General features: G+C 35.4%; 1 protein-coding gene across 1 annotated transcript; it reads left to right on the plus strand.

Moving 5' to 3' along the window:
* The first annotated feature begins 8,493 nt into the window (after positions 1–8,493).
* On the plus strand, positions 8,494–17,351 carry LOC134531290 (basic-leucine zipper transcription factor A-like). The gene is made up of 3 exons (XM_063366984.1): positions 8,494–8,856; positions 14,430–15,326; positions 17,141–17,351. Exons 1-3 carry the CDS (start codon positions 8,494–8,496, stop codon positions 17,273–17,275), a joined length of 1,395 nt encoding a protein of 464 aa, XP_063223054.1. The 3' UTR covers positions 17,276–17,351.
* The last annotated feature ends 840 nt before the right edge of the window (positions 17,352–18,191 follow it).

An 18,191-nucleotide genomic window follows, 5' to 3' on the forward strand; every position in this document is an offset into this window, starting at 1 on the left:
GTTATCTCATATTTCTAATTCTCTTTGTAATTACTGCAATAATCCGAATTAACAAAAAAAAAAAAAAAAGACAAGGAAATAATTTTCTCTAATTACGGCACTTGTAAACATTTATTCAGGGCTAGAGACATTCCAATTCACACTTCCTTAAACATTACTGAGTATTATGATATAAATTACATAGCATGTTTTATTAAAATCATTATTATAAGCAATATTGTTGTTTCCAAAACATAATATGGTAACTTAACCGTGCGTTGGCTAGCGGAAAAAAATTAGTTTACTAAATAATATAGTTGGTAATACTCGGATATAGAGCATTCTTAGAACGACAAAAAAAAAAAAGGAAAATATGGTTTTTACAAACTGCACACGTCCCTAAATTTACCCTAAATGGATTAGTTTTTATTTACTACTGTTTCGTGAAAAATAACAGTTTAAAGCTTACAGAAAATGAACGACGTTAACAATTGTATTAAAGTTTTGCGTCCCATTAGAATCGTCCGTTGCGTGAGAAAATAGTACGTACTTTAAATGCATTGTAACGAAAACAATTTCGTAATACGATAACTTATTGTAATTAAACAATAAATATTAAATATAAGCATTAAAAATTCCTTACAATTGCAATAGAGTCGTTATTTAAACGAATTTCATAATCACAACCACATTTACACTGACTAAAGTACTAAAAAAACAAAAAAAACAATTAAAATAAATACCCACAAGTGTAAACAAAGAATATCGTCGATAGCGTGAATACGCGGGTATTGTAATGTAAGCTGTAAACTGTTATATTTGTAACAAACTAGGTAGTGGGAATTACGAAACCATTCCTTCGGAGTAAATTTAAGGATGTGTGTAGTGCGTGAAAACCGTGCTTTCTGATATTTTTTCTTTCCGTTCTAAAAAACCGTGATATCCGAGTATTACCATATTTTTATGAAATTAAAATAAATTCCAAAAATTTATAATTCTACACGGTCATTAATCTCATAAATGATATTATTTCTGCTGGGAATAATTTGAATTCGTTAGTTCATGGTAGGGCCTCGTAGCTAGCCAGATTCCACGCCAATGGTTCGTAGTGATTTTAAGGGGACGTGAGCTTCAGTGAGGCAGTTGTGTCGGGGCCTAGTCGTGCCGGTGCTATCGGCAACCCACATAAAAAGTAAATATGCAAATTTGATACTTAGAATACCTGCTCTGATACAGTCCACCTGTTCACTATAATCATGAAACAACGGAAACTAATGAAAATCAGTAGACGGCTCATGGAAATATGGTGAAACTACAATGAAATGACTTAATATGGAGGAGTTTTTAACATTTTTTAAAAGTCATTACAATGATTTTTAATGGATTTTCACAGTTACGTGTTTGGGTGTTAGGACTGGCGACATAAATATTTCACAAGATAGCTGTTGGGAAACGATTGATCATGGGGTTGTGTGGTCGAAGTGGCAAAATTTTCCCTCGATGACATTTGCAGAGTCTCGAATCAGTCCGGTATGTGTTAAGACGATTCTCTTTGTGGGCGGAGCAGCATTTGTTAAGGCCCGGAATCACCCACCATGCCTAATAGTTTTTTTTGAGTGTTAATATTTTTTAACTAATTTAAATTTTTGAAACTAGAAATTGAACATCTTCACATTGCCGCTGTGAGGACTAAAGCGACCACTACGTAATCACCCTCAACAAAAATTGAAAATTATAAATATTTGCCTGACATTTTGCAAATAGGATGTATCATGAATAAGACAACCTAAAATAAATCGTAGCTTGGGGTAACTAGGAGGTAAAAATTCAACAAGTAGGTATATTCTTCACTTCTATGTTGCTTGTATAAATTAAAATATAACAAAAAATGTTGGTCATACATTTGAAAACATTAAACAAACTTTCATGTTCAAATACTAACCATCTACAAAATTAACAAAAAATTATTATATCCAATTTTTTTCATGATTCCAAATAATTATTTTCATTTTTGAAGTGAAAACTTCTGTTGGCACACCGCACACACATTTTTTCGTAGGTAGTAAGTTAGGCTGATCCGTCACGCTCTGCGGTGAAAGGCTCGATCGGGCGAACTCGGGACCGCCGAGTGTACCCGAGCGAGAAAGATACAGTCCGCTGCTCTTCGCTGTTGTGTCGCCGTGTTTAGTATATTCAATTAATACGTAATAATTGTCATTATTAATTTAATAGTAATTGTTGGTACGTAATAATAATTATTTTAACAATTATTTGGTTTACATTGATTGCGGTCTTAAGCAAAGATATCAGAAGAGAATGTGTAATACCCGGCTGAGGCATTTACGAAATATGTTTAGGTTATGATAGGGATTAAATTTATGTAAGTCGTCATCGACATGGTCACGTGACGTGTTAACGATAACACTATATCTGTTCCTATTAGTATAACTTTTGCGCTTTTAAATCTTAAGTTTACGATTAGTGTGCAGTGAAATGTGAGTATAAAATATATTAATATTCTCGTATAGATATATAAGAGTTTGAATAACGAAGAAAACGGAGTATTTGTAGCAATATAACCTAAAAATTAAGAATATCATTATTTATTTTATAATACCTACAATTCTATGAAATGCGTATTTTATAGTAATTTAGGAGTTATTTTACAGACGTGATGAAACAAATTTGTTGTGTGATAATATTTTTTCGTAAAAATTACGAAAACGTTTTCACTTATTTCGGCAGTCCGCATGACTGCTTTAAAGTTTTTTTCTTTACAAATATTCAGTGATATTGTATTTTACATATAGTTAGTTTGTCAATGTTGTTTAAGAATCAATTCCCCCCAGCTTTCAAATATTAATTAATTTAGAGTTAGAGCCATAACCTCAAATTACCCCACTTGGATGAATTCGAGCTAATCTTTATTTTAATTTTTTTGTTGTTCAAACGTTTTATTTTTTACCATTTTAAAACAATGGTAGTTTGATACATTAGGGAAATAAAAAACATATAAAACATTTTGTAGAGAAAAAAAATCCAATACTATGAACATGATAAAAAAACTAAATTATACACCGATTTATCCTGTTTGCCTTATGCAATTATTCTTATAAATGTAGTGAAAAATTCGTAGAGATTGTTCTTAAATAAAACATTTGCACCAGCACCATTACCGCTTGAACGGGACTGAACTCGGGTGTCTGGGATGGGCTAGAGGTCTTTTGTCACAGCTGGACACATTAAGCAATATAAAGCCAACAACTAATTAGTTACCTGTTCAAATGGCACACAGAAATATATTAATGATTTCAGTTCAAGCCCTAATTAAACATGTTTACCTTCACTAGGGAGGAAAAGTTTCGCCCGAGTTTACCGAGGAAAGCTTAAATTTTACTACCAAATAAAAATCATGTAATCGAGAAAAAAACCTAAATTGAAACAAATTTCACATAATATACAGTAAGTGCCAGGATAGTTCCTTGGTGGGTTTGATCCTTTTGATATTACAATGACTATTGAAGAGTTCACATATCTGACTGCGTCCATTGCCCCTACCCGCAAGATAATTTATATATATGTTTATGTAATATAAATAACGTGTTTTATTATTTTCTTTATTGGAACAACCATTACTGCTCCACCACACGAGTTCAACATGTGTGACAACAAATGAAAGTACTTCAAAACTGATTTTATGGACAAGTCGTCATAATGACAGCCATGTGTGAAATTAAACATAATAATAAAAATAAAATAACTTTTCCACAATGTATTTTAAAACTCGTACGTATTATTAAATGGCAAAGTAGGCAATTCTTACATCCCCAATTCCATATCTGCTAACTTGCCCCAAAGCCATCCCAAACATAAATATCGTCTTATAATCTGCATACGTACCACAGACCACGCTGCGTGCAATATACAGGTTCACAGACAGTTATCACTATAGCTGGTTGTCAGTTTATTTAAATGTGAGAATAAGGAAAATACAAAGTGCGAAGTCTAATTATGTTGTGTTATATTTTATTTGTGCTTCATTATCTTCGCTCCTTTTATGCAGTTTTACAAAATATAATTTAAGGAAAACTTCAATGATTTCGTCTACTTCATATTTTTATCACTGTAAAGTATTTTTTATGCAGCTTCACTTTTACTTTCATGATCGACTTTATTTCACTAAGATTTGTTAAAACAATTTTTTTAAAAGTAGACTGCAATATAAAATCTTAAAACAAAACTGCATATAACTGAGGGAAAAATGTAAAGAAAGCGTAACTAGATCCTTCGTTACAGGTACACGTTTAAATAAAATTTAAAAGGATTATATCAATTAATTTTAGATTTATCAACTAATTTTTTAAAGAAAATATCGTTATCATTCATTCAATATAACATTTAATCAAACGATGCAACTTCTTTGCTGTTAATTAACTTCAAAAAAATAATTACTTCATATATTTTGCTAACATAAAAGTAAAAATTATTTAAAAAAATAAAACATATTTCTTGTAGAAGAACAATATCACAGTACTGTGTTACTTACTGACTTTAAAATATTTATTTTCCCATTAATATGTATCTTCCAGTATAGATAATACCAGGAATTCTTTTATAGTTATTTCAAACATGATACTATTTATCATGAATAATGTAATCGGTGGCATTGATTGCCACATGTATATAATATTGAATGAAAAAAAAATGTTACCTAAAAATCTCACTATTAGTCCTATCCGATATTGAAGTAACTCAGGTCAATGTGGTCCTGCAGTAAGCCCGTATAATTTATCTAATTACTCTCACATTTCTCCCCTCTAATTTACTTTATTTTCAATTTATTTATCTCACTTTACTTTATTATTCAGTATATTATATGGCTTGTCTATGTTAATCTTTTACACTAAGGAACTTAAAATGAGCTTCCATCTTATCTGCAATTCATTTGAATAATTTCCCCAACTACCCAGCATCTGTACATTTTATTTTTTCCTCCTTAAATTCACAAGAAAAATTTATTATGCGTCGAAATACTTCTTATATTCGCTCTTAAGTTCTATCGAACCCTCGGTCTAAATATTTGTAAAGCGCATTATCTTAGCTTCACAAAGGCCATAGTTACATGCACTTTGAACAACTTCATTTCAATATGATTAACCCATTAACCCGTAACATTTATACCGAACATGCTCAGAATGACTTTTATTTTTAATGCTTGCTTGTGATTGGATGGTTTAACGTAAACAAACATAGTTAAAAAATGACCAAAACAAGTCGTGCAGAAGTAGAAAAATAGATAAATATACTATATGGACTGTATAAGTGACAGATGATACGAAATATTATATGAAATTATAGCTTTAAGCATACATTTAAATATCCACACAAATAAAAACTGAAACATAAACATCAACATTGTGATCGATTTGAATTGTAAACAATCGACTTTTATTTAAACTGACAAGACTTTCTTCTCAATAAAGTAAATGCATTCAAGAATGGCTACCTTAATATATTTCCTTAAACTAGGTTATGTGTGTCATGTTACCGCACGTTGTTGTGGTTACTCATAAAAATAATTTTATTGTAATAAAGAAGTCAATTATCAACTTGATGTTTAACTTTATTTGATTAACGTAGTAAATACCGAGCCTATATTACGTTATTCATTAAATTTATTGAATGTAATTATTACATACCAAGTAAAGCTAACTGTTTTTACTTTAACAATAATTTAATTGCTTTTCGAGGATAGTTAAATATATTTTTATCATTCAGGTAAATCCTGCAGTAAAACCTTATTTGTCATGAGAGAATCTCTTATATCTGAGTCTACATTATTGAATGCTCAGCTAACTTAATTTTGTAAAACAAAAAGTTTATTCTTTCGTATATGGTTTGTTTGAATGATTTTGACTTTGGTATTTTCCGGAATTTTTTTCCTTAGTTCTAGAGAAAAAAAACCAAACAATGGCAGATGTGAGCAGGATCTCTTTACGTTAAAAAAAACGCATGTTGTGTAACAGAACACTGACTTTTTTTTAACGCAGTACGTGGTTGTAAAATATTGAATTGGAATAATTAGTGTGTAATGTACACGTCCGGGTAATTTATATGAATGAGCACGTGTGTTACTAATCAAAGTACAAGGATCTCATTTATCATTAAGTGCAAACGTGAACTTTGAGGCTAACATCTGAACAGAATATGTATTTCATTTACTTAATTAGCTGTGGGTAACAAATAGTTTCCAGTTGATTTAAGAGATTGTAATGCTCTTCACATCTAATGAGGTTCAATGTCGAAAAATAAATTGGAATTACGTTTTGATAGTTCTGGATTTTGTTTTATCGGTTATCTGCAAAGCCAAGTTTTCAAGAGGTTACTATATGGGCTACAAAATTAAATCCAACACATATTGAAAATCCCAGTGTGCATTCATTTTTTTTTAATTTTTTTTTTTTAGGGAGGGAGCAGTTTTTAGTGAAAGCACAAAGATTGAAATATTAGTCCTTGCTATTTTCATTTGTTAATAAGTTTTATCCCTTAATTTTTTTCATTATTTTCAATTATCCCTATTAATGTTAAAACTATAAAGTTTGTTGGCTTACGCAGATTAACCATAATTATTTATTGTAATGTAACTAAGATTATTGCCAAAATATTTTTATATGTCCTCACTTTAATATTAGGTATTTATACCACCAAAAGGGTTAATAAATTTATGAAAAGTCTTTAAGAGAGCCAAAATGTTTCGGAAATTTTTCTAAAAAAGAATTGCTTTACTTTATAAAACCTTATATCATAAATAAAATCTAAATTTTTTACGTACATTGCTTGACACTGAAGTTGCTTTGGTCAAAAGGATTAAGTCGAATAAGCATAAATCAGCTCAGAAATAGAAGACTTTACTAATAAAGTATTAAATAATATATATGGTTAAATGTAGTTTAAACTATTAAGTTATTATTTAAGAAAATATTTAAGAAAACACTCATTTTTTTACAAGTAAGATTAATAAAATATACAAATATTCCCATTGTTAAATAAATCTGTTCACTGCTGATGTCTGATTTCATGAGATGTTCCTTCTACACAATGTCTCGTACTTACATTCCTCTGATTCAACTAAACCGTAAACTGGCTGGAGAAACGTTTTATTTTATCCTAGTAATTAAAAATAATAATAAATGTACTTACAAACATGATTTCCATCGAACAGACGGAATTATAAAATGGGTTGCATAGACGCCTGCACGCTTCTTCATTAAGAATAAAATATAACCAAAACATAGAGTTGTGACGAAATACACTGAGCGAGGAGGGAGGCAAAAGTACCAAAACAACCCCACTACTCATCGACAATGTCTATCACTTGTTCTACATGTTCAAATCTGCTCTAAAGTTTACAGATTATCGAACTTGGTCCACGCATGGGAAACTTGGTTCTCCTCTTACTAGCTAAAACTTTATAATTTAAGTTTCTGGGTGAAAAAACCACGAAATATATTTTAGCTACTATCGATAAATGTTCTTTTAATGGGTCGTAAAATAAAACAAAACAGTTGAGCCAAAGATGCCTTATGAAACCCTTAATACTACGTCTGTTTTCATACTGTTCAGTCCTTGACATAATGCCCAACAGGAGGTTCAGGCCTAAACTCCATTGTCGATAGCACAGCATTTCTCTTGCTAGGTAGCTATGCTCAAGTGAGGTTCAGCGGGGAGAAGATTGATTTTCTCACGGCAGCAGTCGATGACGTAGATGCCATGAATGCATCTCGGGATCTGCTTGTGTCCTGGAATTGACCAGGATTGTCGACGAATCATCACTTGATAGGTATTTGCTTGCACAGTGATAGTTTTAGAATTTAATTTAGGTCATAAAGTCTTGGTGTAGAATTCATCATGGAAGCTACATTGATGAGTATCTGAAAGAGAATACTGTTCAAAGATTTGATGTGCCACATCAAGGCTAAGTAAGAATTAATAAAACTTTGAATTACACTGTCCTGCCACGATTTGGAAGTTCCTTGTTTAAATAAATGTTGATAAGTATATACTAAATACTTTATGCAGTTTTAAGTAAAACATTCCTATATCGACACAGGAAACTTATTTGTAAGCCTAGCGTTCATGTGGTTTTGAAAAATCTCATTTCCTTGAGAACTGACGGGTTACGTGTCATTATGTAAAAATGATGCTTCGATGGCCAATGTAGGAGTTAATTTAGAAAGAGGTGATTTTGGTGTCAAGCAGTGTACGACTATCTTACCAAATAAATGAGGAATTATTGCTGGAAATGCTACTAGGCTGGCCTCCACCTGAGATCTCTTGTGTGCAGCTCAAAGTTCACGGGCACGTGGTTAGAATTCCACACCTCCCACGGCCCCAGTTAAGTACAAAACACGACTCTCTCGCGACGAGTACTGTCAGATCTTGGTTTATTCTTCTCTCTCCCCCGTGCGGCATGACTCGCGCGCAGTGAAGAGAACAGGGAAGGAACACAAGGAAATGCGCGTGGAGACAGACCTGCGAGAGATCCTGAACTCGACGCTGGACCAGCTGTCCCGGGACGTGCACGAGGCGACGGAGGAGACCTTGCAGATGGAGACCGAGTACGGGGACTCCCTGCTCAAGGACATGGTGTACGCCTGTGACTTCCTCCAGCCGCTGCTTATCTGCAAGACGGCGCCCGTCCCCCCCGCTCCCGAGAAGCAGGAGAGCGTGGCGGAGGAGCTGGACCAGGATCTCGGGTGCAATGACGAGTTCACCATGAAGGAACTGGCGGAGAAGGTGTTCCAGGACACATTCAATAGCTCAGACGTTGACCTGCACACAAAGCATCCCAAAAAGAGGCCAGCCAAATGCAGCGAGGTCTGTAGACATACAGGTCATTATAATCATCAAATTATTTTCTAGTCCTACAGCATTATATTTAAGAACTTAATAGGCATAGTTATTTTTACTGTTATATCCTAGAATATAACCATATTTTAAGAGTTACTTTCAAGGTTCAGCCACATCGAAGTAGTTAAAAATTTAAATGTTTTCGAGCATGTCTTGTAGTCACTGTAGCTAACGTTTTGGGGCAGTATATATAGCAGCACGTTTTATGATAGTGTACTGCGGCCATGAAGATAAACTAATAGTTAGTTTGGAAGTGACTTTAACAACGACTTAGACCTGGCTGAATCTTGAAACACAAGGCAGTGGAACGAGACGCTTTCAATGAAAGTTTTAAGAAACTTCGTTTCTGTTCATGAGTCGAGCTGCTATGTGTTAGGGTCTGTTCTGTCCCAAGGGTAAGGTGGTAAGGTGGCATTGTTCTTGTCTGAGTGAGGCACTTTTTTCAAGTCCAAACTTTAACGGAGGACAGTAAGAAATTTTTTTGGTATTTGGAAGTTACCAAATAGGCTCTGCGACGTCAGTGTGCTAGTACCGAGAGAAGAGATTGTTTGGATAGTCGTAGTAGACTCCACGAAGTATGCGATATTCACACAAGTTACGTTTTAGATGACTGCCAAATATTCTTCCATAATTTCAGAGAAAATAATCTGGGAAATAATTGGTTAGCCTAGATATTTGAAAATCAAGAGACTTATTTAATTTAGTAAAATTATTGGTGTGGAATGACAGATCAATTGCCTCACATTAATCTGTCACAAAAGTTGTTTTTATCATAAAATATAACAACGTAAAGTTATTTAAATAAACAATCAACTTCCTGTGCTATTTGGGGCTGCTCCTAAAAAAGTAATAGATTCAATCAAATCCACTAAAGAATATAGGTTGAACAAATTTGAGTTTTTGTTTCACATAATATTTTTATTTTTTGGCAACGATACCGAATGTTGGTGATCGTATGTTTTTTTTGTTTAGTCGGGGAGAAATTGATTTCCGGACTCGCCTCGCAACGGTGCTCTTAAAAAAAGAAAAAAAGAAAAAAATTCCCTTGCATTTGGCGTGGTCGGCGGAGAGTGCAAACGCCATTCTTGACCAAACTCTCAGACACCAAATCCCTTGGCATTCTCCGACGGTGCTGCATAAACTGCCGTCCGTTAAGGGTATGCGTCACGTTTCAAGTCATCCACTTAAAACCTTAACACTTACTGCCTGGAAGACAACGCACAGCTTAATCCGGTGAGACTATAAAAATGATATTTTGCACAGAAGTTCCTTACATAACGTAGGTGAGCTATAAGAAATGATTTTCGAAAATTCGTCACCTAAAGGAGTTAAATAGGGGATGAAACTTTGTATGGAAGTTTGTCATTTTCGAAGTTAGAAATATGGAAATTGGTGTTTAGGCTTCGGTTCATAAATGAAAGTCAGTGGTATCAGCATTTATTGGTAATTCATCAAAAATGAGGATCAAATACTTTCCCATCGCGCACATGCTTAGTCATTTTATATTTGCATTAAAAAAACTGTTTAACTTGTGGAATTTTTTGGCATACCTTTCATAACATGGAATATATAAATTGTTCATATTTTTGGCATAATTAGATGCCAAAGCTACTTTTTGAACGATTTAGGGGCGTAAATATAAGGAAAATTAAGCAGATTACAGAATTGGAAACTTTTTAGGTTTAAAATTAGTGTTGCTGGCTAATTCATGATATGGTTTGAATTTATTGCCGAAAAAAAGTGTATAATTTTACCCAGCCTTGCAAAAATTCTCAAATATCTGAACGAAATTCTAACCACGCTTGAAAGCAGACTTTTAATCATAAACATTTCAGTTTTGTAATTCATGTGTTAATCAATTTTTGTACTCTCCTTTAATGCCAAAACTGCAAGCTAATTATGTACAAAAGTGTACAATCTATATATTATTCATTTTGTAAAACTTAAAATGTTTAAAAAGTCTACAAGTTTAAAATTTTAAATTATGATATGATATGGGATGCACCTCCTTAGTATTACGAACGCGAAGGAACCGTCACGTAATCGCAAGGGTGAAAGGAAGCATGTAAGACGGATGGAGCTTCTCCGGGAAATTTCTGTTCAACTACGTTTTAATGTTTGAAACCAGGTTGGTGACTACCAGTTTAAATTGGGCAGGTACATAAATAATTTAACATTTACAATTTTTAATTTTTGTCGGTGATTTAAATTGAATCAATGGCACAAATAAAGTTGATATTTAATAAATCGTTTAGTGATTAAATATAGGTATATATATTAAATGTTTTTTTTTTGGAACCTGAAATGCATGTTTATATTTCAATCCTAGCATGAACATGGGGCATGTAAGCGCGTGGTATACAGTTTTAAACTAAACTTTTTTATGTTACGATTCACGTAAAATCAATTATTGTGATAGGGACAATATTAGAAACTGGCAAGAACAACGTGAGATAAGTGATACCAGCAAACCTGGTGGTGCGGCGTGAAAACTCCCTCGTGTCTGTACAATATGTGTTTGAAGTGCCATGAGAAAATGCTTAGTTACAGTAGTGGCATCTAGCGGAATCGAGAAGAAAATAGCTAGAAAGCAATGCAGTGTCACGTGTGTCACGTTTTTCCAATGTTACCCTGAAAATAAAGAGATTTACGAGACTTGCCACATACAAACATTTAATTCAAAACTGTGTATCACACTATTACAAACTCTTTTTTTTTGTGCTAGTATTGCAATACAAATTGGCATATAAATTTATCAAAGCATTAAATAAATGCTTAATGAATTGATAAGAATATTTGTAAAAATTGAACCATGAATTCTGTAAAGTAGTTCGGATTCTATTATTGTTTTTATATTCTCGTCAATGATGCACGATGCAACCTTCCTCAGTCTGATGTGTGACGTTTCGAGTGTAATAATAATAAAAATCATACATTATATTATTACTAAATTTACATGAAAAGTAGACATTAGGTGACTCTAGGCTTCAGGAATGGCTTCATAATGACTCTAACGTTGCAAAGAGACGTGTGTGGAAATCAGTTTCTCAACAAAACATTATCTTACCGTTAAATTTAAACGAATCAATCCGGAAACCTTAGCACCATTCGAACTGTGTCTGTTTTTGCCCGGACAAATGTTCTTTTTCGGTAGTAAAAATATTGTGTGCGAGTTTAGATGTTGTCGATTCGCACTTCATTGATCCTAAATCAAACACCATAAAGCTAAATACCGGACACCTTTGCCTGTTCAGCATGTTGAAACTTGAAAACTAGCAAAATCTGTATTTCTAAGTAAAAGAATGAAGGAAAATAAGACAATAAACCGTTTCTACCATTATTTTAATTTTTTTAGATTACATGAAAATCACCAATGCTCTTGTTGAAGCTGTTTAGGAAATAACAACGTGGCTTAACAAGAAGGCGTAATAAAAAAATCCCTGTAATTTATCGGAAGCATCTATCGCGTTGTAACGCTAGTTTCGCTTTGTATGAATTCTTAACCGCTTCATTGTGCAAAAAATGGCCAAACAAACATTCATGCAATTAATTCCGGAGCGCTAATCACAGGGGTCTCCACGATTTCGACTGTCCTTCATTGATCTTTACAATATTTGCCTAGAGTTGGCAGGATGGGCTACCATATAGCAGTAGGTTGCTATAGAGAAGCTTAGTTTTCACAGCAACCGAGTGTGTGGTGATCATTACACCTAACCTAAAAGTGATGGGTTTTAGTCCCGTATTAAGGATGAATATTGAAATTATTGCTAAGTAACCTAAAGTTTAATATTACAAATGTAATTTTATATATTTTTGTTTATTCAAAATAAGAGACATAGAGTTAGGAATTGTCAGGAGACGGCGTGATGTGACGTACTTGAAGTCATGTGACGTACTTGAAGTCACATTTTAACCTCGCCATCGCCATATTGTTCTGCCCAAAACATTGAGGCAATCGTGCTTGATAACGTATGATGATGGTTAATACGTCTGGATTAGAATCTCTGTCGTTAAAACAGTCACGTTCATAAAAGAAAGTAATTTAAAACTGTTTCGACAATGCAAACATCACACTTCAGCGTCTAACCAATATGGCGCCACAATTAACCGAAGGAAAATAAAACTTCTCCACACACCGTGTAATCATGCAGAAGTGTCCTTCAGTTTAGAGACAGAAATAAACAATTGAATCACATGAGGTTTAGGAAAGAAGCTAAGGCCTTATGACATGAATTTGTCTAGAGTGAGCTCAGAAAACCACAGAAAACAGAAATTACAACGGCTAGAACGGGACTCAAACCCATGTCTTCTCGAATGAAGGTCCAGTGCTTCACCAATTTGGAGCTTCAATCAACCATTGCAATTTAATTAACTTTGCATGTAGGTATTCATTAACATTCTCTAAAACTGCAGGTGACTGATTATGTATTTTGGAAAGAAGATATTTTACTGTACTTTAGTAAACATTTAAAATTTCTAATACTTAAAAAAATGATACTCGCTATATTACTTTAATAATTAGTATAAATACAAGCCAGTTTTCACTAAATGACAAATAATAGGTTTAAATTAAAAATTAAATATGTAAGAATTAACATAAATATGTAATATTTATGCCACTCTAGGCGTAGCAGCAAAAGGTGGTGGCTTTTAAGCTCTCGTAATGAAGCATTTAGAGATATTATTTCCAAGACAACATTTTTTTACGGTAAGAGTTACTTGTACTGTGCCAGGATTGTGTGAGACCCCCTTAAATAGATTTACAGTTGGTGAGATCAAGCATATAACTAGTTTATGTGATATTATGTGTTATAAATGTATTTTCATCTATGCCTAGTCCAAAGATAATACAATTTTTCAAAATTCTAACGTACTTTTTAAACAATTGAATTCTTGGTATCTTACCTATTCATTGTCTTTTTTATGAGTTTTTGTGTTTGAAAATTTGATTTCAAGAATAGCCATACATGATAGAATAATAGTCAAACCAAAACACGATAAATTAGCTTCACACTTATATTAAGTAAAAATAGTTTCTCAGATGTATTTTAAGGTATATGTTACTACCGGTAACTTTTCAGCTAGAAAGGCTTGCTAATGTTTAACGTGTGTGATACTTTATTATTTAATATAGCTACACTTTAAAATTTAACAACTAAATTCTGGCCAGATACAAATATTCACCGAACAAAATTGACAGTAATTACAAATAATGTTTAGTGGCATTTAAAAATAATCTTCCTTTACAGAAAATGTAAATGTAAAGGAATGTTTTCAGATATTATAACGGTTTCCAGTCAAGTTATAAAACAACACTTCTCTCAAATAATAGTCAACTACGAAACACAATTGGGTAGACATTTATTGAAAAAAAGGGCAAGAAATTAATGCTCACATTAATAATATATAATGTAAGTGTACAAATTGATAGTAAAAATTTTTTAGATATTAAATCGAAGTAAATTTTGATGATGACAACTTAAAACTAATATCGTCCATGCACATTTCTATAGCTTCTGATGGATCTCTGTTTTAACCAGATTAAGAAGCATCCACCAAACCTGTCCACAAGTACACCTAGCAAGATGCCCCTCAACTGTAAGAAGCTGGTATCCAAGATGGAGTTAAATTCGAAACCAGCACACTGCATGCCGGAACAACATCAACAACAGCAAAAGCCTAAATGCCAGCCTACACCACAGCACCACCAGCAGCCGCAGCAGCAGCAGCAGCAACAGCCGCAGCAGCAGCCTCAATGCCGTAAGTTCTCGAAGCTGCTGCTCCTGGGCCGCTTCGAGGCGGTGGACTCGATGAGTCTGCCGCCGCCGGCGCCCGGGTTCCCTCACACGAGTCCCCAGCAGTACCCAGGGCTCGTCACCATGCAGCCTCAGACTGCCTCCTACGACCTCGGGTCGGGCCCCAAGCTGGACGTGCGAATCACATTCAGCCCGGACTGCTCCCAGCCTCCTCAACCCCAGCAGTGCCTCCAGGCTCCTCCCCAACACCAGCAGAGCCGCAACGCGTGTTCCAATGCCAAGCAGTCTGCCCATCAACCACTGTGCGCGCCTGCCCACCACGCGCCGGGCCACCACGGGCCTCTCCCCTTCCCATGCAAGCCCCCTGCCGGCGGCTCTGCCCACGGGCTGGCGAAAGGCGCCCCCAGCGGCGGCAGCGGGCTGCGCATCAAGATGACCTCGTCCTCCAAGCTGTGCGTGAGCGGCGGCCAGCAGTCGGCGGAGATGTGCCAGGCGGGCGAGATGTCGATGGAGATGCCGCAGCACGGCAGGGGCACGGAGACCAAGTCCGTGCAGGTGCCGGACCACAGGAGACCCGCGACGCCCGGGGGCTCGCAGACCGGCTTCCACTTCACGCAGACGCAGCAGTTCAGCATGGGCAACATGGAGCAGCGTCTGGAGGCGGCCAAAACGCACCTCAAGGTTAGTCCGGGTCTAATGCTGTCATCATTGCAATGCTTTAACACTCTAATATGTGGACGCAGATCAGGTTATCAGGTGACGTCCGGCTAGGACGTAGTAGCTGAATACACTTACCACATCAACATCACAATATTGCAACACCCGAAACATTGAGAAAATTGCGTCTGGTGGGTGAGTCTGGATCAAGTTGTCAGGAGATGGCAGGCTGTGACTGTAGACGAAGTAACTTGTGAAGTCACCATCGCCATGTCTCAACAAACAACCACGACGTTTCGAACATTGCCCCACAGATGAGTTTAGATCAGGTTGGCAGAATGTGACTTAATAACTGAAGTCACTTGCTAGGTCACCATCGCCATAGTGTGACAACCAAAACATTTCGAACACTGTCTGATAGGTGAGTCTATATATCAGGTTGTCAGGAGATGTTAGGATGTGGTGTAGTAGCTGATGTAACTTGCAAGGTCACTATTGCCATGTTGCAACGCCTAAAACATCTCGAACATTGCCTGATAGGTGAGTCTAGATGAAGTCGTCAGGAGATGGTAGGATTTGACTTTGTAGCTGATATCACTTACCAGGTCACCATAATCATGTTGCAACAACTAAAGAATTGTGAAGATAATGCTTGATCACACCTAGTAATGGTTGATGAATATAAATTGGTATTTCCGTCGTAAAACACTTCCACTCGGATACATAAATGTCAGTTATTTATAAAAAAATTTCCTCAATGCAAACACCACACTCGCCCGAATGTTTCGGATGTCCCGCAAACATGGCACACACCGTCAGCAGGATAGAAAGTAGGTTCACGCAAAAATGCGCGCATGTCAACTACTCGTGGTTAGCAAGGGATTGCTCTGTTGTTTCTTAGGCCGACTCGCAAGGTGGGGCAAGGCAAATCAGAGCAAAACCTGTGCAGGGCGACCAAACGGAAGAATTGTCTTCTTGGCCTCAATTCACGACTGAGCAAACAGGCCTCATTGTCTGAAAAGTTTAATAGCATTTGCAATAAGCTCAATGATCTCGCAACATATGACTTCTTTTCACGTAACATAAAGATAAAAACATGCCCTGTCAAACAGGTTGCGCTCGAAAACGTTTAACGGGATCTTGTTTGCAGTTATTTGTGAACCTTGTGGCTTGAGCTCATGTATCGATAATGTAAAACGTTATAAATATAAATACAGAGTTTTCGGGAGTTACTGGGCATACATTTAATGGGTGGTAGGCAGGAGAGAAAATTTGTTGAATTACAAAGGGAACCGCGCAGTTACATTTGTCATTCCCGTTCAAAATTACGCTTTTACAATCGTAAGAGAGCCCCTACTGCGGTGGCTTTTGAATTCCTGGGGTGGGGTGGGGGTCGGACCACTGCCTTCTTTCCCCACTGTCAAAATTACATTTTTAACAATTCGGGTCGAAAAAGTAAGGAGAATAAAATGGATGCCAAACTTTCAGTACCATTAATTTTAATTTACTTGACTGTCAAAATTATAAATAAAAACAGTGAATTTGATAGCCTATGTAAGGTTATATAAATTATTCTGTCAGATTTTTAAATCCTATACCAGTATCATTGCCATTAAAAAATTCCATTCAGCAGTCCGTTAATCCTCCTTATTTGCACTTCCCAAAATCGTTATGGATGAGCCATTTACAGGTAATTATGCGAAAACTGTGAACTATATATGTATGTATATATATCGCTTTTTAAAGGCTAAGCCACAAAAATAATTCTACAAGTTTAGCAGTGTTTAATGTACATTTAAAATTATTATTCGTTAATGGTTTGTTTTGTCGATCTGCAGTCCCAGTCGCAGCCCCACCAGTCGCAGCAACACCAGCCGCAGGTACGTCGGCCACGCGGCCTGCAGGAGCGAGGCAAGGTGGTGCCGGGGACGAGTCGGGGGTGCGGGAGAGGCGTCACGCTAGCCAACTGCTGATGTTTTCGATGCGACATGCTCGACAACAGAACAGAATTAAATAAACAAACAATAAAACTAATTTCTTTAAAACCCACAATAATTAGACTTAATTTTTCAAGAGGAACAAAAAATAAAGCGACTTAAATCACTGCGCTATATATTGGTGAATAATATGGAAATGCTACACACTTAATTAAAAAGTGCAAACCAACGAAATTCGTCTGGTGGACTTTGACAAATTTCCATAAACAGTAATTTTTCAGAGATTCGCAAAAATTTACACTGTTTCGTAACTAAAGTGTACTTAAACAAATTCGGTTTGTTAGGGTAAAGTTCAAGACAGAACACTATTATTTTACTTGACAAACCTTACGGAAAGCATATCGTAACTCACGACAACCGAATAAAACATACAGTTTATTTCTCCTGCTTTGTAAAGATAGAATTTTAATTTTTCTTCAGTGATAAAATTTTTGCGATCTACTGCACTATTCTTATATTTTGTTTTGTAAGTTATGAATACCCAGAGTTGCGCTAATTTTTAAAATTTAGTCTACAGTTTTACTGCTAACACTGAAACATGTTTTAATTACAATTAAAAATTATATATTGTTGGTTTGAACGAAATGTTTATCATGTGCGTCTTCGTAACAAATAACCAATATTTCTTTCTTCCTCATACGTGATCGTCAGTTGCGGAATTCAGGGAGTAGGAACTGTGATTGTGCGTTTTGAGGCGCTGATCGGCCATTCTTCCGCAGTGAACGCTGCAAGCGGCTGCGATTTAGAATTTAATATTTTTTTTTTCTGGAAACAATGCATAGAATATATATTATAGTTTCACGAGTTACTATTTTCACGCGTGCAAGTGATGTTATGTCTCCCATTATTTTAATTTATACACTTTACGATTGTATTTTGTTTCTATATTCCG

This window comes from Bacillus rossius, chromosome 3 (assembly GCF_032445375.1).
Source record: "Bacillus rossius redtenbacheri isolate Brsri chromosome 3, Brsri_v3, whole genome shotgun sequence".
In the NCBI taxonomy this organism is placed as follows: domain Eukaryota; kingdom Metazoa; phylum Arthropoda; class Insecta; order Phasmatodea; family Bacillidae; genus Bacillus; species Bacillus rossius.